This window comes from Trachurus japonicus, chromosome 6 (assembly GCF_045865225.1).
Source record: "Trachurus japonicus isolate A0001 chromosome 6, Traja_1.0".
Classification (NCBI taxonomy): domain Eukaryota; kingdom Metazoa; phylum Chordata; class Actinopteri; order Carangiformes; family Carangidae; genus Trachurus; species Trachurus japonicus.
The window spans coordinates 30,807,989-30,832,436 of NC_140912.1; the positions used below are offsets into that span (position 1 = coordinate 30,807,989).

The window sequence follows — 24,448 nt, forward strand, 5'->3', positions numbered from 1 at the left end:
TATGCGGCCCATAGAGCATGCGCAGTTGAGTCACCCCCCATAATGCTTTGCGGTCTCCCATCATGCCCTGGGGCAATGAGAACGAGCAACCGCCGTTCTAGTTTTGGCGCTGCTCGTTCATGTATGAGTTATTGTGGATTTAAGGAATGAGTATTAAGACTTTCACAGGACTCACACGGACTTTAAAACAAAGATAATGATTTAAAAAGTAAGACGACCGATCGTAGGTTTACTACGGTCGTTTATATGATCGTTAAATCGTTTTGACAGTTAATTAATATACATGTTACACTGAAAACGAGTTATAGTCCGAACCTGTAAGCTTAAATCACAATGGAAAATAAATCATAATTAACTGTATTTTTGTTAAACATGACAGAGATGACCACAGAACACCTCAAATAATGTAATGAGGCTTTACTCTTACCTTTTTTATATTGAATAGTATATTTAACTTGCTGCACAGTTCACCAGTTGTACAGGACGTTGGTGGAGGTATTATAAGCTTAGTCACACGTGTTTTGTTTTTATCAACCACAGCTGTGATAAAAGAAAATTAGAGCTCTTTGGCAAATGCATCTTCCTTTTAATAATTGTCTGTACTGGCTGTGTTCATAGTTTCATCATCATCATCATTAAGCCTTCAGGTGGATGAGACTCTTTGTAATTAAACAGTTTAACCTTACAATATTTCCACAACACACAGAATATCAGTGTCCACTAAATACAGCTGTTACAGAACCAGACATTTTAATTAAACACGAATGCCCCAGACACAGTTGCAGATGTTGGATTTGGTAGAAGAAGAAAAAAGTCACAAGCATGTTTGTTTTTTCCCGAACAATTTAATAATATGATGAGTTTAAGTGATCATTTAGCATACTGACACTGAACAAACACACACTGACGACGGTGAGGAGGAGGAGGAGGAGGACGTCCATAACCCGTTACGCAAATACCGCCATTTTTGACATCCCGCAATGCATTGTGGGTATGCACCGATGCACTCTGGGATTGAAAGCGTCCAAACAACACCGCAGCACCGTGCTCCGCGGCACTGACAGACGGGCCATGGCCGCAATGGACACAGAAGTTAACTTTAGTAATATGACGGTTAGACATAAATGTAAACGGAATCAAAATAAAACTAGTGAAACTACTAAATCAACTTGGAGCACGAGCGTTTATAAGAACCAGGCGCATATTTGCAACAGGCTACTTATTTTTGCAATGACCAGCACCCTTTATGCACAGAACAAGGAGGTCACTGCAGGAACACTGGAATAAAACTACTTTAACCCCCGACATATCTTTATTGACATCAGACAATAAATACGACAGCTTGTCTGTGTTACCACGACACAGGAGCTGATCAGAGTAGGGGTGTCAACGTTTACAATTTGTTTTGTGTCTAAGGCTTTTTAATTTCAAACAATTCTTATGCTCAGCACAGAAAATATAATATAATCTCTGTTGTTGTTACTGTTCAAAAGAGTCAGAATAGAAGGAAGGGTCGGATCGAGAGCAGCATTCATTTACAAATTTAATCTAGCCTACACCTTTTCTGAATAAATGTACGGCCACAGCTTAGGCTACCGGCTCTTGGCTCATCATCGGACCGGGCACGACCGGACAGGTTCGGCTCGAAAACATTTACTACCAGGGTTTTTTCTGAATTATAAATATTGAGGCGGCCGCCTCTGTCTGCGTTTGTACGGAGGGAGAGATCAGCTGATCCGCTGCTGTTTACTTTCTCTCTGAGCGTCTCTATGTTAAGCTGAGAGAAGACGCTGCTCACCTGTTGAGCTGAGCGTCAGCAGCAAGTTGATAACCAGCTTCGTACCGTGTTAACTCGGACCGGGGCTTGAGGTTTTGTTAAGATGGAATATGAACACAAAGCCGAGTCTCCTTCGCAGTACAGGCCGGAGGAGTCGGTGTTGTTGTTGTTTTTTTCCCCCCTCGGCCTTTATTCTGAAGGGACAGCTGGAAAGAGACCGGTAGGCTACGCGCAGATAGAGGGGGGAATTGACACGCAGTTCAGGCAACATTATCACCCCTAAAAATATATATTGGTGAGAAATGATCGAGGAGGAGGGGGGGAAAAGACGTGTAAACGACTAGGGATGTCCCGATCACATTTTTTTGCCCCCGAGTCCAAGTCCGAGTCATTTGATTTTGAGTATCTGCCGATACCGAGTCCCGATCCGATACTTTGGCAATGCAGTAAAGTTTTTAATGTAGATCAACTGTATCATCCCACTATTTTTCTGTTCTTTGTGCTCTACTAGGGATGTAACAATATAATCTCACAATAATACTCTACCTCAATAACAAGCCCATGACATTTATTGCAGTATTGTAAGACATGCCATGATATCAAACTCTCAATGTATATTAGCACAGTAGCTCCACAGTATAATATTAATGCCGTTATCCATAAGTCAACAACAAGAACATTTGGTCAAAAATAAAATAGAGCGTCGCTCCTTCTCCCTCCCTCACTCACTCCCTCACCCAGCTCACCTTGCTCCTTCTCCCTCTCTAACTTTAAATAAATACCTGGTTCTGTATCTGCCATCACGCAACACAACGGTAGTTTTTTATTCAACAGTATGAGAAGTTTAACAATGTCCGCGACATCTGCGCGGTCGGTCCGTGTGTCGGTCTCACGTGCGTTACGTCGGACTCGCTCTCAGTAGAAGCTGCAGTGACTGTTGTTGCTGCAGGTGTGTGTAGCGCTCAAACATCAACAACAAGCTGCTTGGAAGTCAGCAGTGAAACAACGCAGCCACACACACACAAACAAACAGTGAGCTGACACGGTGACACGATCGTCTCTCACACTCTCGCAAGCGCCGTCATTTCATATCGTTACTTGTCCGCGACGACGCAGCCACACACACACACCATGGAGCTGTGCGCCACAGACCATGCACAAAACACAAGCACGCTGCACCGAATGCGTCGCTTTGGGTAATGAGCGCACATGACGAACGTCTACAGTAAAAGTAATACATCTGAACGCCCCCCATGCGGCCCGTCTTCGCTTTAGACAGATAGGAAAACCCTGACATGTAGATATGTAATATATCCGATTCCTGATCGGGATGTAACGTCCGATTCCGATCGAGTCTGAAACCACGTGATCGACCCCGATTTCCGATCACGTGATCGGATCGGGACATCCCTATAAACGACTATTGATTTTTCTAAACGGTTATGATTTGTTATCCGTGTACCTGTAGATGTTGACACTCCTAGATCAGAGCTTCTATTAGTCCAGCACAACCTGTCACGTCTCTGTGTGTCTGTGTCGCGAGCAGGAGGAGCCGCTGTTGACAGGTGAGGACGCTATAACACATAGCCTATTACTATTTGGTCATATACAAGGGATGTGAACTAAAATATGTACACGGGTTCGTCATAGCCTATTACAGCGGCTACGGCCGTGATTACGAACCACAGGTTAGAGATCATGTGTCGGGAGGGGGGGCGGCAACCGTGTACACGTTTAAAACGGAAAGCACAGTTTACACGTGTACATATTTTAGTACATGTTCACATCCCTTAATAGAATATTATTGTGTTACAGCGTCCTCACCTGTCAGTCAGCGGCTCCTCCCGCTCGCTCTCTCGCGTGCAGGTGCACACAGACACAGAGACACACAAACACGGGAGCGTGACAGGTTGTGCTGGACTAATAAGGACTGTGTCGTGGTAACACAGACAAGCTGTCGTATTTATTGTCTGATGTCAATAAAGATATGTCGGGGGTTAAAGTAGTTTTATTCCAGTGTTCCTGCAGTGACCTCCTTGTTCTGTGCATAATGGGTGCTGGTCATTGCAAAAATAAGTAGCCTGTTGCAAATATGCGCCTGGTTCTTATAAACGCTTGTGCTCCAAGTTGATTTACTAGTTTCACTAGTTTTATTTTGATTCCGTTTACATTTATGTCTAACCGTCATATTACTAAAGTTAACTTCTGTGTCCATTGCGGCCATGGCCCGTCTGTCAGAGCCGCGGAGCACGGTGCTGCGGTGTTGTTTGGACGCTTTCAATCCCAGAGTGCATCGGTGCATACCCACAATGCATTGCGGGATGTCCAAGATGGCGGTATTTGCGAAACGGGTTATGGTTCTTCCTCCGGCCCCGGTGAAGACGGGGAGCCGCTGCACCGTCAGGACACCACGACACACACTGATGGAGGAGTCTGGACAAGTCTCGGTTTACATTTTACCACCGTGGCATTAATTAAGCCGTAAAATAAATTAACGTTGACGTTGTGAACGAAGCAACAGGTGTTGAACATCAGCCGCGATGAGACACTGTTGACACACACACACAGACACATACAGACAGCATAAATGACTTATCAAGCTAAAATGACTGAAAAATATGAGTTTTACAGGAGCAGTAATGTAAAACAGTCCGGTTTCACGTCAGTAAAAGCAGTCATTACGAGGCGATCTCATCAATTAAAACGTTACGTTTAAGAATACGAGTTGACAAGAGACTAATAACAGACATTAACTATCATAAAGTTAAATTAACTCGATGTGACCAAACAAAAACTCACCTTTGAGCCGTGTTTTCCACTTTTCTGAGTGATTTTAGCACCGGACAGCGTCTCATTAGTTTCAAGCATCCTCGGTCCCGAGACACACGACCGCGCACTGCTGGTGCACGGACACAGCCGTGACGTCACGGCCAGAAATGAGACTTTTCTGTGGCTTTTCTGGCCGTTAGAAAACATTTTGACGGATAAAAAGTCCATGACTTAAAAATATAGAATACAAAGATTAGTAATTAACGGAGGTTACAGCTGGAGGTGTCCTGTGAACAGTTTTACAGGCTTCTCTTTTACTATTGCGGTCTATGGGAAAAATCCTTTCTGGGCCGCATGGGATTTTTTGTTGCAGTACCACGGGTGGCCACTGGGAAAAATCGGCGTGCCTGCTGAGAGGATTACAGGGGGGCTGGTTGGGGCTAATTTCATTCAGCCCACAGGCCGATCGGTTCTGACCAATCAGCAGCGGGCTGACGCAGGGTCAGTGATTGACAGGCGTCATGTCCCGCCCCCTTGGTTAACTTGTCATTGGGGCTAATTTCATTTAGCCCAACACCGCTGTTTTCAGACTAATGACAGGAACCGGAGGAAAAGTAGTGTTGTTGTGGGAGGGAGAAGACAGAAACAGCGGCGCTAGGCGCTAGCATCACAGGTAGCATTAGCATTACTTTACTGCTCTAAACTGTCTTTGCTAACATGAACGAAGTGGAGAATCTAGTTTCTAAACTCACTGGGAGCACCAGACTTAATGACATGGCGATAACAGACCAGAAAGGCCGTCGATATGAGCTGCATATATCGTCTTTTTTTATTTATTTATTTATTTTTTAATTGAGCAATATCGTCGGGTGTGTGTGCGTGCGTGTGTGTGTGTGTGTAAGTGTTTGTGTGTGTCTGTGCGTGCGTACATGTGTGTGTGTGCGTGCGTGCGTGAGAGAGGGAGGGAGAGAGAGAGAGAGAGAGAGAGACTGTGTGTGTATGTGTGAGATAACCAGGTGAAGTTTTTTTTTTTTTTTTTGGACTAGACCCTTACTTAAAGAGGAACTAAACCCCTAAACCACTTTTTTCTGCTGAAAACAAATGTATTTGGGTATAAGGTAGTGTTGTCAGTTGATTCTGGTCCAACTTTTGACATTTTAGTCAAAATATTTCAATTTGGTGTATTTTGTAGTAAAAATGTAGAGTGACTGCCCTCTATGGGTTGAAACACGGCTATTACAATCAAATTTTTCTATTGGCTGAGATGGAGGCAGATGACGTTTTGGAGGCAGCTTTCGTCACCGGCCACCAGCTCCCCGGCCAATCAGCACCGGCTGCTGCCTGCCGCTAACGGTTGCTAGGCACTCTAGCTGCTCTGCTGCGGCTAACGGCTGCTAACAGCTGCCTGGATGGGAATCGTTAGTGCGGCCGGCGCTAACGAGCCGTTAACGAGCTAACGAGCCGGCGGATCGGCTGTAGATGCTGTGTCACGGCTCTGGCGTCCTCTCCTAGTACTAGTGTCCACCATAGACATATAAAGAGTGTCCACGCTACTAGTGCTGTTAGAGTAGCTCGTTAGTAGCTCGTTAGCGCTAGCAGAAGTGTCGATGTGTGTTCATTACTTTTTTTTCTCTTTTGTGTGATTTCGCGGGTGTGAATGGGGCGCAAGGGGGAGGGGGGATCGGAGAGTGCTCCTGGAGTCCCGCCCATAATCAAGGTATTTTTTGAATTTCAAGCTTAGAGCACGTCATCCAAAACTGAGGGGTTTAGTTCCCCTTTAATGCAGTGTGTAGGCCTAGTTAGTTGCTATACTTTTGTGAGATGGGATAACCCTAACTTTTAGCTGTGTTAACCATTTAATGGGTATAATTTATTTATTAGCCCACCCAACTAATTTGACCACCAGCCGCCACTGGGTCTCACTGATGAAATCTAACAATTGTGGCAGTAGTATTAGTTTATTGTTTGAATGAAAAGTGAAGCTTCATGTGTGTATTGGACAGAGAGCAGTGCTGCCTGGGGGCTCTGTAACCTACGTTCACCACATTTACATAAATAAATGTTTTACAATGAACCGATCCTCTGCATTAAAAATGTTTTTTTATTTATTTATTATAAAATGTAATGTTATATAATGTTATATAACATAACGGTCCGTGGTTCCGTAGACGGGCTGGGCGGGCTGCATAGACTGTAAAAGGCGGGCTGTCATTGTGCTCTGAGGCGACTCAGAAATTACCGTAAAGCAGCACCTCTGTGACGTCATCATGTTTTTTGAACAGCTTTTTAGAAGAGAAAAGTGAACTTCAAATTCAATAGTCAGCCAAGTGCATTTTGTTGCTCCCCCCTTTTGATAATGATATTCAAATTACTTGACAAAAAATTATGTCCAGAGAAAAGTGGATTTTTAGGGGTGTATCCCCATTGACTCCCATTCATTCTGCACTCGCCTGCGAGCGCCCCCACATGGACAGAGACATGTTCCGAGAACCCGGAAGTTGGACGAGAGTGGCACTTCTCCTCAATATTAGAAGTTCTATGATACTGCGGGGAAGCTTTCTGTCTTCTTCTCTGTTGTTGGTGTTTCTGTGTGGCAGCGCTACAGCGCCACACACGCTCCACACAGGCCTGAAGGATGTACTACAGCATTTTCCACTGAAAACGCTAGTGTTGCACCGATACCATTTTTTGGCCCCCGATACCGATTCCGATACCCGGCTGTGCAGTATCTGCCGATACCGATACCGTACCGATACCACACAGTTTGGAAAAAAAATATATATAAGAGCTTTTTTTCTTCTAATACTATAATCCAGTAGAACTTTTTTATTGCCTACCTGGTAAAAATGTTTAAGTAACACGTTATTTAACCTTTAAATAATGTTGAAGGTCCAATGTAACCCATTTTTACATTTAGGAACAGTAAAAACACCCCAAACATTTTTCCTCTGACTTGACCAACACAATAGATTTGATACATGAAATGGTCTTTCCTGCCACTATACTATGATGATTACTGTATACATAAATCACAGTAGCATAAACTGATTGGTTGAACTCAGCCTGATGTAAACATTAATAAACTCAGTAACCAATCACACAGGCAACTCCATGCTGTCCATGTGTGTTGTTCAGGGACAGGTCTGAAGACAGAGCTCTGAGGTTGAAGTCTATAATAATGAGATGAGATGAGAAACACCTGTGACAGTGACAGGTCTACTCTGTAGCTTCGTCTTGACCACATGTCAGCTGATCAGCTGCAGCAGAGGAAACTCCGCTGCACTCAGCTGCAGCGCAACAAGCGTTTTTAAAAAAATGTTTTAATTAAGCTCCGGTAGCGACATTTAAATGTGTGCGCACCGCACTCAACTCAACTCAAAAGTACTTTATTATTCCAACTTATTCCAACTTCGTTGCGGAAGGACATCAAAAGTGCAGGTGCAAAAACAACAATCCACCCATACATACCGCAGCCATACCCAACACAATAATAATACACATTCCTACAACCACACATAGTACAAGTACTGAGCAAGTACTGAGCACTGAGCAGCGCACTAGAGGCTGACCTTTTATCGGGATTCTCGCGGATTCGGGAGTCAATTTATTTTGAATCACGTGATCGGGACGTGACGGGAAAAAATGTAAACGGGAGTGAACGGGACCAGGAGTCAAAGCGCGATATTCAAAGAAGCACAAGCCAGGATGGTGCGCTCAAAACGGTCCAAAAGTTTTAAGTGTGTGGACTGATGCACACTACACACCCTCAGTGATCACTGTCGTGGCTACGTAGCAGTGTAGGCTACCTAAATCAACATACCGGTAGGGAAACGTTTTCGGCCAGTCAGACTGACTCAGAGGAGTCAGCTGATGCGGCGGCGGCGTAATCTCCACCTCGCATTAAACAGCTGATGCACACTGCACACCCTCAGTGATCACTGTCGTGGCTACGTAGCGGTGTGTAACCTGTGTAAATCAACATACCGGTAGGCAATTAAACGTTTTCCGCCAGTCAGAGGAGTCAGCTGATGCGGCGGCGGCGTAATCTCCACCTCGCATTAAACAGCTGATGCACACAAGCAAAAAATAAAGAAAGAAAAAGAGAGAGAGGGAGAGAGAAAGGACGAGGAGGGCGTTCATTATCACTAATTGAAATAACAAAACAAGACGGTAGATGTGTTGACGCCACATCTACCGTCTTGTTTTGTCTGTCATTCAGCCTGCAGTGCGCTGAGGGAGAGAGAGGGGAGGGGGGATCTATGATGACTGTGTTCATAGAAAAAAATCGGGAACAGGACGGGATCGGGAGTGATTTATTCGGGATTTGAACGGGACAGGATTTTTTTTTTTACTTTGTCACGGGACCGGGACGGGACGGGATTTTTTTTGCGGGAGCGGGATTGAAAAAACACTCCCGTGTCAGCCTCTACAGCGCACTGCGCACACAAGGGAGAGAGGAGGTGAAAAGAGACAACAACACTGTTACCTGCTAAAACACAGACCAGTGTGTAACGAGTCAAAAAGCCGCCGTCACTGCAGCCTGAACGCAGCTCAAACCGACCCGGTGTCTCAGCGCGGTGACCAAGCTTTGATAATCACACCGGACCCGCGTCGGTTTGGCAGCTCAGTGACGGCGGCTTTTTGACTTGTTACACACTGGTCTCTGTGTTTTAGCGATGAGGCCAGTATACAACAGGTAACAGTGTTGTTGTCTCTTTTCACCTCCTCTCTCCCTTGTGCTCAGTGCGCTGCGCACACATTTAAATAGAGATCCCGCTACTTTATGTCGGCTTGGCTTGTTTACATTTCACAAAAAACTCCTTGAAAAGGATTAACTGCAATTAATTTAATTGTTTACATCCTTACTTGGCTTGGCATGCACTGAACACGTGTGATCACACAGCAGTGAGTGTCGGGCGAGAGAAGACACAAGGCGCAGCGTTCATATTAGTTATCAGTAAATGGCATCGGTGCATCATTTGTTTTACTCGTCGATACCGATGCCAGCATTTTTGTGCCGTATCGGGCCCCCTACTGATACTAGTATCGGTATCGGTGCAACACTAGAACACGCACCAGCCAGCTGTGAGGTTTTTATTAAATCTAATTCTCACCATAGTGACTTTGTGACATTGTATATGTTATATAACGTTATCCACCGTTCCATGTATTGATTATCCGCTGGATTCATTGTAAACAAATGCACATGGCCAGGGCCATGGGTGTGAATTGCAATCTGTCAAAATGATGGATGGCCTCAAATTTTTTCCGTCACCGTTTTAAAAAAACGGTCAATGACGGAAAATATTCAGTTAATGCGACCCCTGGTACCAGGAAACTTTTCAGCTGCAGCTGGTTTAAAGTTATGGTTGGTAATCATGTTCAGAAACACTTTTTGTAATCCTGGGTGAAATGGTCCCTCTATCCTGAGAGTAGTCACTACATTATGCATTCAGAAAAAGTAACGAAAATAATCAGACCTCTGTGGCAGCTGCAGGACTGACAAAACTCTGACCAATCCATGTTTTTCGCTCCGAAAAGGAAAAACCAATCAGATAGATAGATAGATAGATAGATAGATAGATAGATAGATAGATAGATAGATAGATAGATAGATAGATAGATAGATAGTACTTTATTAATCCCTTGGGGAGGGTTCCCTCAGGGAAATTGAGGTTCCAGCAGCAGCCCAGCAATGACCATACATTAAAGGGATAGTTCGCCCAAAATTGAAATTTCACTTATTATCTACTCACCCTCATGTCGACTTGATGCTGCTCATATGTAATGTCCGTCTTGTATTGAAGCCCAGAAATGCGAAATTGTCCCGAAAACAAATTAAAGCAGAAGTAAGCGATCCGGTCGTTTTGGCTAACTTCTTGTCAGCCGATGGAGTTAGCAGTCCCCGCCCTCGTCATGGATCTATTGGTCCTCATCCCTACGTCACCACATTCACGCGCATCCCTTGGCTGCACACACAGCCCTTCATGCCGTTCTCTCTCCTCATTGGATAAAGGTTGTAGGATACAAAGAAAGTTTTCTCCTTGGCTTACAGCAGAGCAGAGTGACTGACAGACCCGTGTTTCGGACCAAACACTCTATATATGTGATTCCCGTCGGAAGATATAACTATTTAAGACTTATATTAACACAAATATTCCGCTTACTTCTGCTTTAAATAAGTCTATTTTTCAAACTTGTTTGTGGCGGAAGCTCCTCTTCCCGGTTCGTCCAATTTGGACGAGCTGGGACGAAGCTTCCCCTACAAAACAAGCTTGAAATATAGACTTATTTAATTTTTTTCGGGACAATTTCACATTTTGGGGCTTCAATACAAGACGGACATTACATACAAGCAGTATGGAGGTATTTGGATGTTTTTTGGTCTGTCTATTTGTTATGAAGACAGTTGGTATCCATTTGCAACTGTTATATGGACATGCACTGCTGCGCCGAGACCCCCTGTAACTCAGAGAAGCCACGGAGGACTCTGAAACTTCTCCCAGCCCTTAGTCGACATAGCCCCCCCCCCCCCCCCCCCACAGGACACCACGGAATAAAATAGAACACTGGCGACCACAGTCTGGTAGGGCTGCCACAAACGATTATTTTGATAGTCGACTAGTCACCGACTATTTTTTTTCGATTAGTCGACTAATCGGATCATACGTAAATTGAATGTAAAACATCCAGCTTATCGCACCAGCATGCAGCTGCTCTTATATACCATCATTAGCTTTCAGCTTGAAGTGTTTAAGGTATATGCTAACTAAAAATAGAGACAATTAAGATGATAGTTCATTAAGCTTTTAATGAAATATGCAGCTTGTAGCAACAAACAATTATTTAACTGTAGCATAAAGTGCAAACAGCTGATGACGGACAAGAGAGGTAGAGAGAGAAAAGAGAGAGAACACCTGTACTAACTCACCTAGAGTGAGCGGCACGTGTGTGTGTGGTGGGCGGCTGCAGCTGCGGGTGCGTGTGTGGAAGGTGCTGCAGCAGTTTTGAGTGAAAAACAAAGTAAAAAAAAACAAAAAACGACGCGTTGACTATTAAAGGTGCTTGAGGCAAGATCGAGGAATAAAACTCAGTAGCGATACAACGGCCGTAGCCGTCAGGGTTACTGCAGCCATCAGCCAAGCTGGTGCGGGAGCGTGCATCAACTCTCCACAGCAGCAGCTGATGCTGTTACAGTGACACTGTGGCTGAATTGGAAACGGCGTAACGTTACTATACCAGTGTTTTCCACTTATCAGCTGCCACAGTTTGGTTTGTGTCCACTGCAGCAGTCTCTCACAGAAAAAAAGAACAGCTTTCACTATCTCTCATCTCTGCCAGTCAGCCCCTCTCCCTGCTGTCTCACGACACAGACACAGACACACACACACACACACACACGCACGCACGCACACGCACGCACGCACACACTTAGGCTACACACCTGGCTGTTAAAGCAGATATCATCGGCACGGCCGTTTCGGCTAATGCTGTGTTCAAGGCAGGCTTTTGAAACCGTAAGTTACAGCTTCAAGTCACAACTACGACTTGGTAGCGTTCCAGGTAACCCGTAGCTCGTGTTTTTACCGTCCTGTTGTCTGTGAAAGTTCCCTATAACGGCCACTCGTAACTTCCGACCCGTGAACTCGTACCAGATCGAACTGGTATGACTTCACAGGAAGGAAAAACACAAAGTACGAGTTTCCTTGAACGCACCATGAGTTAGCAGCCCCCGCCCTTGTCAGGCATCAATTGGTCCTCGTGCTACGTCACCACATTCACGCGCATCCCTTGGCTGCACACACAGCCCTTCATGCCGTTCTCTCCCCTCATTGGATAACACTTGTATCCCACAAGGAAAATTTTCTCCTCGGGTTACAACAGAGCAGAGTGACGGAGAGACTCGTGTTTAGGCTGAAATACTTCATGTAAGTGATTGCTGACGGAAAATAGGACTATTTAGGACTTATATTAACAAAAACATTCCACTGATATCTGCTTTAATAAACAGTAAATGCGCCGTGCCGCGCTCATTGTACAGTGCTCAATTTACCGCGACACCGGGAGGTTGACCGCCCAGGCATCAGGTCAGCACAAAGGCCGCCGCCGCCGCCTCTGTGAGCCGCTGCTGCCGCTCGGCTGCTCTAGTGGCTCTGCACCTCCGAACACGTCGGAGAATTTCCTTACAGGCGTTGTTTGGATAAACTGACCACGGATGAATCAATCGGCTCATTGTAAAACTATTTATTTATTTATTGAAGTAGCCTAAATATGGTGATTTTTGTACGTACAGAGAGCCCCAAGGCTGCGCTGCTCACACACACCTGAAGCTTCACTTTTCATTCAAATGAACTAATGCGACTGCCACTGTTAGTTCATCCAGCATTTATCTCCTAAAAACAATTCAACCAGCCGGCAGAAAACCTCTAAAAACCTGTGGGGAAGTTACTCGGCTGGTTTTCTTCCCTGGGAGGAGGACAGCTGTTGCACGGCCGATGAGCTCAGCTCCCCGCCTGCAGCCTCTGTGACGAGCCGCTGCTGCTGCTGCGTGTGTGTGTGGCTCTGCACTCCTCCGCAAAATGTCGGAGCAAATCTAGTACTTACAGACGTTATTTGGATAAACTGACAACAGATTGGGAATCTAAACTGTCACTTTCTCGCATGAGAAAATATTAAAATGTAAGAAAGTGACGTTATTTCTCTACTCGCTGCTCACATGACTGTTCAGGCTGCAAGACATCCGCCGACCGCTGGGCGCAAGCGGAGGAAAGCCGAAGCTGTCGAGGACGCGCATGCAGCGTCATTTGACGTCACATCCGTGGACAGCACAGGAAATTCGGACCCAGAATTGCGGCGCATTATGCAGCACACAGCCTGTTCAAGGCAACGGAGAGATACGCGAGTGGGCTCATTCTTTTTGGTTTTTAACGCTTCATCGCCCATTAGCAGTAAAAAACTTAAAACGCATGTGAATTTCTTGCCTCATGAACCTTTAAATTAGTTGTCGACGATTTTAATAGTCGACATAATCGTGACTAGTCGACTAATCGTGGCAGCCCTACAGTCTGGTAAAACATGCACAGGAGTTTCCAGGTATTCAATGTCAGCTGGACCAATATAAACGGGAAGAAAAGAGCGACTCCGAGCGAGGTGAAATTCACTGGAATCGCTTGAATTATGTTATCAGAGCGATCTGTTGAATTGTGCCAAACTGACGAGTGACTGCAGCTGAGTGACAGAGCGATTTTTTTGGAGCGGCACGAGCGACAGCGACAAAAATAAAAGCTCCAGTGTGAACGCACCGTAACTGCTCCTGAACCAACAGAGTGTTTGACCTGAACAGTCCCAGAGACTGTAGACACCTGTTGAGATTGGACACACTAATAACAACACAACAACAACAATCAAACCATGTCCACTGCTCAGAGACATTCGTCTCCCAGCGTCTCCAACCAAGGAGGAAATAAGAGACAGAAATCAGGCGGCACCATCAGGTCTCTGTCTGGTCAGATATTGATGATCAATAATCAGCTCAGTCTCTCTGAGATCCTGATCTTGTCCTGATGAGATCTGTTGTTGTGTTGAGGAGACAGTAAATCACAAGTGTGACATCCAGATGTCATCACTGTCCAGAGGCCTGGAGCTGTCAATCAGAAGAGAGTGAGTGTAGTGAACAGTGTAATAATCAGTGTTTGTGGCTGAATGTGTGTGTGATCAAACAGCTGTTTTCAGACTGTGTGTGTGCTGCTCAAACACGTCTGACTCCAGATCAGATGAAGCCACAAAGTGGCTCCTTAATGAAAGTCTCCAGCAGCTGGAGCTTCACTTCCTGTCTGAGTCCATGTGCTCTGAGCTGAGCCTGGTTCTCTCTGCTCTACAGTTTCTCTGCTTCCTCTGGACTCTGACTTCAAGTCCAGTAAAAATGTGTGGACAGGTTTGATGGAGCTCAGGACTGGTCCTGAGGACGGCTGCTTTGTTCCACATGATGTGACTGATCTCAGTGAGTCAGTGTGTTGCAGCTGATCTGTGTGAAGAGCAGAGAAGAACAGAGTCATTGATCATGAGATCCTGATCCGTCCTGTCACTGTGATCAGATGGTTTCTATTAGAGCTCCTTCATCCACTCACTGCTGCTGTGGCTCCTGTGGAAACCTGCTCACAGCCTCATTCTTCAGCTTCCTGGGGAGTTTTCTTCAAACAAACACAAGTTGTGTTCACACTCTAGCCGTTTTTCCACTAAAATTAGCGGGTCGACGCGGGTTTTTTAAATGCGGGTCGACCCACTAACAATCGGCATTTGGCCCCTTTCCCATTGACCAAAATGAGCCGAGTCTGACCCCCCGCTGAGGGATCAGACAGAGCATAAACCAGTCGCCCCGCTCTCATCCGCGGTGCAAGAGACACACACAGTCATGCCACAGCCGCCCGCTGCGGAGTGTCCGTCCGCCGAGGCAGACTCTCTGGCTGGCTGACCTGGAGCACCAGGACCGCGGAGGACAGAGAGTCTGCTGCGGCCGGATGACGGACGTCCACAGACTGTCGCTTCTTTTCTTTTCTTTTTTTCAATCGTTTTTGGTCAGTGTCTTTTGATCCCAGTCTCGGATGAGAGCAGAGCGGAGCAGAGCTTTGTTTTGGTACGTGATATGAGACGCGACCGGCGCGATGACGTGGCGTCACATAACGCTCAACGTCGTCACGTAAATTAGCGGGTTGACGCAGGTCTGGCGTTCCCACTGCAAGCCGATCGGAGCCGAGCCGATTAAAGGCGATTTTAACCGCGGGTCGACGCGGCTCATTGCGCCTTTCCCACTGCCACCAAAAGCCGATTGTTAGCGGGTTTAAACGGGTTTTTTGGCCAGTGGGAAAGGGGTATCAGTGTTTCTCACTAAACTCACTGTTTCACTGAGCTCTAACAAACATGTTGAGTGTGTTTCCTTCCTCATCAAACACTGAAACCATCCACTGTTCACAGCTGCACTCTTCTTCTTCTTCTTCTTCTACTTCCTCCTCCTGTTGTGTCTTCATCTTATTTGCTGTGACGTGTGTTTTGCAGCTTGAGAGTCAGAGTGAAAGTGTGTGTCTGACACTGCAGTGACATCACATGGAGAAAACACATGATGAAGTGTTTCCTCCTCGTCTCCTCCTGCTCTGTATCATCACTAGATAAAGACTCCAGCTCCTTCTTCTCTGTGCTCAGTGTTCATCCATACATACCAGCCTCCATGTGAACACAGTGATAAAACAGTGTGTGTGTGAGAGCCATGTAATGTCCATGTGTGCATGCTGACAGAGAACGTGCTGCTCTGACCCCCCTCCTCCTTTCAGGGTGCAGCCTGCTGGAGTCAGATTCCTGACACCAGGTCCATGGAGATGTAAGTGTGTTTTTACTTTGAGCAGCACATTCAACCATCTTCACACTGTCACATCACTGACGTCATGAGTCTTCATCAAACTGTCAATAACTGATCACATGATCAATAACTGCAGCTGTGTCTTGTTCTCTCCATCAGATTCCTGTCGACTCACAATCGACACAAACACAGTGAACACAAACATCAAACTGTCTGACAACAACAGGAAGGCGACACATGTGGAGGAGTATCAGTCATATCCTGACCATCCAGACAGATTTGACCTGTGGCCTCAGCTGCTGTGTTCAACTGGTCTGACTGGTCGCTGCTACTGGGAGGTCGAGTGCAGAGGAGACGTTCGTATATCAGTGAGTTACAGAGGAATCAGGAGGAAAGGAAACAGTTTAGACTGTGTGTTTGGAAGGAACAATCAGTCCTGGAGTCTGGACTGCTCTGATGGTCGTTACTACGTCAGGCACAATGACAGAGAGACAGACATCACCACCTCCTCCTCCTCCTCCTCCTCCTCCTCCTCCTCCTCCTCCTCCTCCTCCTCTGCCTCTAACAGAGTAGCAGTGTATGTGGACTGTCCTGCTGGCTCTCTGTCCTTCTACAGAGTCTCCTCTGACTCACTGATCCACCTCTACACCTTCAACACCACCTTCACTCAACCTCTGTATCCTGGGTTTGGACTCTTCAGGTCCAGTTCTGGTTCCTCAGTGTCTCTGTGTTGAGTGAATCAGAGTCTCCTCCTGTCACAGAAACCTTCTCACTGTTGAACAGACAGTTCAGTCTCTACATGTCTGTCTCTGTCTCTCACTCACGTTTTCACATTCATAGATTAAAATCAGTTGATTTTTAAAAATATTTCCTAAATGATTCTTGTAAACTTCTTCTCTTCCTTTAAAGATGGATGATTCATGTTCAACTTTACAGGCTGTTTGTGAGCTGGTCACAGGTAAACAGACAGAACAATAAACACAACTGGAAACAAACATAATGTTGTAGAGACGCTGAATATAATGAATTACATGTGATTTCTTTTTCTTTGTGGTTTTACTGAATCATTACTGCATTTCCTGCTGATGAGCTACTAATCCTACCAGCTAATGATTTTTTCTGTTAACATGCCACTGAGATAATTATTAAACTGTATTCATCTTTGTCCTGTAAATAATCTGATGTGAAATAATTAAAGCAGATATCAGTGGAATGTTTTTGTTAATATAAGTCCTAAATAGTCCTATTTTCCGTCAGCAATCACTTACATGAAGTATTTCAGCCTAAACACGAGTCTCTCCGTCACTCTGCTCTGCTGTAACCCGAGGAGAAAATTTTCCTTGTGGGATACAAGTGTTATCCAATGAGGGGAGAGAACGGCATGAAGGGCTGTGTGTGCAGCCAAGGGATGCGCGTGAATGTGGTGACGTAGCACGAGGACCAATTGATGCCTGACAAGGGCGGGGGCTGCTAACTCATGGTGCGTTCAAGGAAACTCGTACTTTGTGTTTTTCCTTCCTGTGAAGTCATACCAGTTCGATCTGGTACGAGTTCACGGGTCGGAAGTTACGAGTGGCCGTTATAGGGAACTTTCACAGACAACAGGACGGTAAAAACACGAGCTACGGGTTACCTGGAACGCTACCAAGTCGTAGTTGTGACTTGAAGCTGTAACTTACGGTTTCAAAAGCCTGCCTTGAACACAGCATTAGCCGAAACGGCCGTGCCGATGATATCTGCTTTAAGCAATATATATTGATATATTGCTTATATGTTGCTTTTATAAAATGGTTACCAATAAAGACAATATGAAAGAGGAATACGCAATCAATTTCATGTAGTTTTTATTCAACCAGAAATATTATCTAATAAAATTGCCCCACTGTGAAAAAAATAGCCCCATCTCTCCGGACGTTAGCTCCAAGTTAGCTCTGCATGTCGTCTTTTCCTCCTCTATTTGTAATAATCTGACGATGTGTGGCTGGTTGCTAGTTTGCTGGTAGGAGGTAAAGCTAGAGGAGGACGCCACAAAATAAATGCGCTGGTAGGATTTATATGATCTGAAAACTGATCTCAGGCACATTTGGTCTTTACATTGATTAAAGGAAAAGGTTATTCTACCTCTTTATTTTGGCATTCCCACATAGGCTGTATGAACATATCACACCACCTATTGCCATTGATACGTGTGATAAGTGACATGTAAAAAAAATCCTCATGTGGGCAGAGATCTTAAAGCAGAAGTAAGTGGTCCGGTCGTTTTCGCTAATGCTACGTTCCAGGCAGGCTTTTGAAATCGTAAATTACAGCTTCAAGTCACAACTTACGACTTTGTAGCGTTTCAGGCAACCCACTCGTGTTTTTCCGACCTGTTTTACCGGTGAAAGTCACTATAACGGCCACTCGTAACTTCCGACCGGTGAACTCGTACCAGATCGAACTGGTACGACTTCACGGTCGGAAAAATACGAGTTTCCTTGAACGCACCATAACAGTCCTCGTCCCTACGTCGCCACATTCACGGAGTCCCTTGGCTGCACACACAGCCCTGCATGCCGTTCTCTCTCCTCATTGGATAAAAACTGTAGGATACGATAAATGTTTTCTCCTCGGCTCAGAGCAGAGCAGAGTGACTGACAGACCCGTGTTTCAGTCCAAACACTCTATGTAAGTGATTGCTGTCGGAAGATATAACTATTTAAGACTTATATTAACACAAATATATCACTTACTTCTGCTTTAACCCCCCAATGTTTAACCCAAAGTTACGCCTATGATGCCCCCCGCTGGTCAAAACAAGACACCACACCAACAGACACAAAAGCTGTTTTTAATATTTTATTCATGTATAAAATACATAATCTCTAATCTCTCTGCAACAAACGAAAGAAACAAATGTAACAGTTTGGGTTTAACCATTTGTGTGTGACGACCTTCACACTAAAACGTCGATAATAATAATCAATTATTTGATTTTCCTAAAGCTTTTACCTAAACCTTAAACCTTACCTTTCCATGGAGTTTTTCCTCAGTCGAATTTTTAAAACACTTTAAAAATTCGAATATGATTCGAATATTTAACATAAGATGGGTTAGAAATTCGAACCTGATTTTGGGGGAAGATTGACAGCCCTACTGTCTAAGGACAGAGGATGTTGTTACGATGCCATGTAAAACCCTTTGAGACAAACTGTTTGTAAAAATGGGCTATACAAATAAAATTGCCTTGCCTTGCCTAAAATCTTCTGAGTTCAGAGTTAATTCTCTCTTAAACCAAACACGGATCATAACCTGATCAGACCTGAACTCATCAATAGCCCAATCACCAATCAATAGACGAACAGTGAAAGTGAATCAGAGTCAAACAGCATTGAGTTCAGACGTGAGGTCATCGATCAGTGACCTCATCATGAACAATAAACAGAAACTCTGAGGTTGAACCTTTGACCTTCAGTCAGACTGACGATCTGAACTTTCTCTTAAAGACACAGTGAACGTTTCTTTGTGAGGTCATGCGACGTTGTGATGTCATCACTCCTCCAGGCTGCCGTCGCTGAGCAGGAAATGAGGTCTGACCAGCGACAGCATGGGGCCCCTCGGGGCCCCGGCCAGACAGTACGCCTCGTCCGGCCCGACGCCCCGAGACCGCAGCGTCCTCAGCGCGGCGCAGCAGCTCTCTCTGCCGCCGCGCGCCGTCACCATGACGAAGCTGAGCGGGCTGTCGACCATGCCGAACCTCCGCCGCATCTCACCGAGCCGAGCCGACAAACTCTGCAAAAGGAGAGAGACAGTGAACGCAACCTCCAGGTCAGAGCAGAGGACGACCAGACAAGGCCGTTTTATTTGTATCGCCCGTTTTTACAAACAGTTTGTCTCAAAGGGCTTCACATCCCATCATAACAACATCCTCTGCCCTTTGACCCTCACATCCACTGAGGAAAAACTCCATGGAAAACCCTTTTAAAGGACAATTCCAGGCGAATTCAACTCGGGGGTGTATGTTCCTAACATTTTAGGTCTAAAAGAAGGAGTCTGAAGATTTTCAGTTTAGTTGCTCCTGTTTTGTGGTAGTTGTGTCTGTCCCCACATCGCCACGGCAGCAATGAATGGGAGCGGATGCTTCTAGTGTACATTTTTTTCCACAGACAGCGTCAGGTGGCTACTCAGTAGTACTCAAGTTATTTTTACTTGAAGCAAGTCAAGAGTTGATATTCCTGTGTTTATGACACAAATGGTAGCTTTCCCACTGTACCTGAACACACCGAGCACATCAACTTGGGTCTCGCGCGAGACTCCGGGAGACTTTGAATTAGATCTAGTTTTACAAACATGTCGGCTTGCTTGAAGTAAATAAACTTCTCGGTGCATGTTTGAGTCGCCATCTGACGCTGTCTGTGGAAAAAAATTGCGGCTTTGAGAGATGGAAACAGCTTAAGCAGCGGAACTTGCATCCGCTCCCATTCATTGCTGCCGTGGCGATGCGGGGACAGACACAACTACCACAAAACAGGAGCAACTAAACAGAAAATCTTCATATTCCTTCTTTTAGACCTAAAATGAAAGGAACATACACCCCCGAGTTGAATTCACCTGGAACTGTCCTTTAAAAGGGAAAAACTGGAGAAACCTCAGAGTGAGCAACAGAGGAGGGATCCCTCCCCCAGGACAGGCAGTAGATGTCGTATACAGACAAGTTTATACTGTATACAAACAGTTTATAACATGGAATATGGGAAAGGTTAACAAGAGCTGATGAAAGAGGCAGCTGGCGGCGGCGGCGGCGAGTAGCTACCTGAGCGGCCCGTTGACACGCCGACGCCGGGCTGACGTCGGGCTGGACGACCGCGTCGCCACAGAATAAAACTCTGAGCTGCTCAGACGAACAGGAAGCCGTCTGCTGGTCCAACAGCGCCGAGAGGACGCCTGGACCGAGGACAAGGAGGATTCACCTTCTGACACCACACTCACCAATACACCGTCAATACATGATTAGAGCTGCAACAATGAATCAACTAATCAAACTATAATTGATTATTAAATTAATCATCAACTATTTTGATAATCGAATAATCGGATGGGTAGTTTTTTTTAAAGGGACAGTTCAACATTTTGGCAAATAGGCCCATTGCCATAATCCCTTTAGTCATAGCAGTAGGTTCGTTACCTTTAATTGTCGGTGCAAGCTATTTTTAGAACGGCGGAGCAGAGCCGCGAGCTGCTCAAAGCTACGCTACGGAGGATCATGGGATTTCTTGGTTTCCCTCATCAACCTCATCAAATACACAATCCAACAACTCCAAAACGCTCTGGTGGACAAGTTGTGACCTGCACATTCACCACGCTATGAGATAATAACACAACGTTACCACACAGAGTTGTTTTAGAGGTAAATGCAGAGACTGCTTGATGAAAAACTGTCCCTGAAGGCAACGTGCATCTGCGGTTTTGCATTTGCCTCGAAAACAACTCTGCACTGACAATTAAAGGTAACAAACCTACTGCTAATAAGGGATTATGGCAATGGGCCAATTCGCCAAAATGTTGAACTGTCCCTTTAAGAGAAAAAAAGTCCAAATTCTTTGATTTCAGTTTCTTAAATGTGAATATTTCTGGTTTATTTGTTCCTTTATGACAATAACAAACAATAAACTGAGTCTCTCTTTGGTTTGTGAAGAAAACAAGACATTTGAGGACGTCGTCTTGTGGTTTGGGAAACACTGATTTGGCATTTTTTAACATTTTATTGACCAAACAACTAATCGATTAATCGTTTATATAATCAACAGATTAATCGATGACAAAAATAATCATTAGTTGCAGCCCTATACACACTTTTAATCATCCTGCTGTGAAAACGTGGCGTCGTCGTGGTGACGTCGTCGTGGTGATGAAGAAGAGACGAAGCCTCCTCACCTTTCTGCGACGCCTGCGACGCCTCGTCTCTGTCCGTCGTCAGGAACAGCTGCACGTTGTTGTCCAGCAAACAGTCGGTGAAATCCTCCTCAGCCGAGAAACAGAAGCTGCCGACGTCCAGACCTGCAGCAGAGCGACGGTGACCATGACGATGACGATGATGTCACAACAGGAAGTGAACACTGACCCGTCACTGATCGGATAAACTCTTAAAAAGTTAAATTACCGTAGCGTCTGGTGCTGCTGATGATGCGGGAGCTCTGCTGCTGCTGCTGCGCATCAGTGGTCACCATGGCGACGTCAAACAGCAGCGTCTCCGTGGGATTCGCCTCCAGCAGACGCTGATTCACTCTCTGCAGAGCCTGATGGGAAACAAAGTCCAGCCCTTCATGTGTCGTCTTCAAAACAACAGCTCACACATTGTTCCCTCTGTTGTCGGGGACTATTTTCTGTGGCGGATTAATTCACATTTGGTGAAATTTAGGTGAGATTCGGTGAGATCAACTTCAGAAACTGAGGAATTTTGGTTATTTATCTATTTATTGACTCGTTATTTATTCGACTGTGATTGTTACAATGTGGTGGTGCTTTTAACCAGAAGGAGGAGGTGAAGAAGGTAAAGATAGATAGATAGATAGATAGATAGATAGATAGATAGATAGATAGATAGATAGATAGATAGATAGATAGATAGATAGATAGATAGATAGATAGATAGATAGATAGTGTTGAGGCTCTTGTGAAACGTCTAAAATGTAAAACAGACAGGAAGTAGGAAGAGGAGTGAAGAAACATCTGGGAACGTCTCTTCAAATCTTATTTCTTCTCGATCATCTGGATTTAGTTCTGTCTGAGAAGCTGCTTGACTCAGAGTGTGAGTTTAGAGTTGGAGAGTTGTATTTATTTTATGTTTTTCCATGAATGTAAAGTGTTTAATCATCATATTGCTGAAAAAAGAGACAGTTTTCATTGTGCAACGAGTTCAGTTTCACTACAGCTGAGTGAAAATCTGACAGTTCATAGATGCTGTTGTATTAAATAGTTGAACAGCAGTGAGATCGATGATGAAATAAACACATTAACTCCTCCACACACCTGCAGCAGCGGGAAGGCCACGCCCTCTTCGTACGCCTCTTCACCATCGGCTCCACCTTCGAACACCGACCGAGACGTCACGGCAACGACCACCGCACGATCAGCATCTTTCTGCAGAAGGAACACAGGACATGAGTTATATACGTATAGTGATAGGAAATGTAAATCACATTATTGGATATTGATTATTGAGTCGTTCCATAATGTGACAGTGAAGGTGAAATGAGCATCAGTACAGTTTCATCTTGTCTTGACCTACAAAAACACATCAAATATGTTTATATGTTTTTTTTTTTATTGTGTCGATAAAACAAGTTTCTTATGTGCTGATAATATTTTTGTTTTATATTATCAGATAAATGTGGTGAAGTCAAGACTTTTCGGTTTAACTGTAGTAGAGTATAAAGTACCAGAAATTGGAAATACAGAACTAGCATGGACATGGATTTTTTTGTTTATTTATTTGTTTCATTCATTGAAGAAATAAAATAAAGAGTTTAACCAGAGACCTTCTATTTGGTTTGACACAAAAAAATAATGCAACTTCTGAATGAAAGGGGGCAGAAAAGCAAACTGACCTTTTAGACATCATTATAAAACATTTTAACTTCTGTTTTCTAAATCATAAAGATCTTAAAATATAATTCTGCCTCGTTTTCTCTCAGTCTTTGCAGAAACTGACCTGAATTTCAGCCTCTTATTCATCGATCCGGATCTCCACTAGAAAACGTGCAAGTTCACATTTACGTCACTAATCTGCGACAGAAGTGTCACATGTAAATAAATGATTGTGGTTGTTTAGAAATAATTAGGTCTCGCTCCTCAAATCGGCGTACATTATATAATCTATGCATTTATATTTTAATATTTTAATCACTTTCTAATCTCTCCCGGTCTGATGGAACTTGTGCAAGATGAATCAGTTTGGATTTTAGTGCAACGTGTGGCTGCATGGATTTTATTTCTGTGCCGAATTGAACATAAGTCACTCACGTCTCAAACTATGAGCTTTAATTGATGTTTGCTTCAAAAAGAATATTATTATACTTAAAATAATGATTATTTAAACGGAGTCTGGTGCACAACTCTGATAAACAGCCTCACTCCTCTGGTTTCTGTCGGAGTTCTTCTGTGTGAAATTCAGATCTCTCGTTGTGTTTGTGGGTGTGAGACAGCCCATAATAAGCTGCCTCAGCCCCAGGTGAGTCTCTCTTAACTTACCTGCTTCACGTCCGTGTTCTGCACCGTGGAAACCATGTCAGCTGCGGCGCCTTCACGGCCTCGACAGGTTAAAGTTTCTTTATCTTTACCTGTTCACGGACACAACGACACCGTCACCACAGCAACAACAACAGCAGCAGCAGCAACTGTAGCTGTGTCCCAATTCACTCAAATCGCACACTTCTCTTAGTGCACTGCACTGCACTCAAATTTCGACAGGTTAGTACCGTCTCAAATCAAACACTGCTGCTGCGCACTTACCGGAAATGACTCGACAGCTGCTTCTTCTATTTTTTAAATTCTGATTGCAACCATAGCAACCG

The 24,448-nt window shown here is 44.7% G+C and overlaps 2 protein-coding genes across 2 annotated transcripts in view; one reads left to right on the plus strand and one right to left on the minus strand.

Annotated features, from left to right (window-relative positions):
• The window catches only part of LOC146986424 (protein NLRC3-like), a 478,141-nt gene that overhangs the window by 211,128 nt on the left and 242,565 nt on the right, over positions 1-24,448 (plus strand). The window lies entirely within an intron of this gene.
• Positions 19,156-24,242, minus strand: LOC146986436 (cytosolic 5'-nucleotidase 1A-like). Its single transcript, XM_085780629.1, has 6 exons — positions 24,126-24,242; positions 22,905-23,015; positions 22,036-22,171; positions 21,810-21,932; positions 20,689-20,819; positions 19,156-19,667 (listed from the first exon to the last, which is right to left on the minus strand). The coding sequence occupies exons 1-6, from the start codon at positions 24,159-24,161 to the stop codon at positions 19,428-19,430; spliced, it is 777 nt and encodes a 258-aa protein (XP_085636755.1). The 5' UTR covers positions 24,162-24,242; the 3' UTR covers positions 19,156-19,427.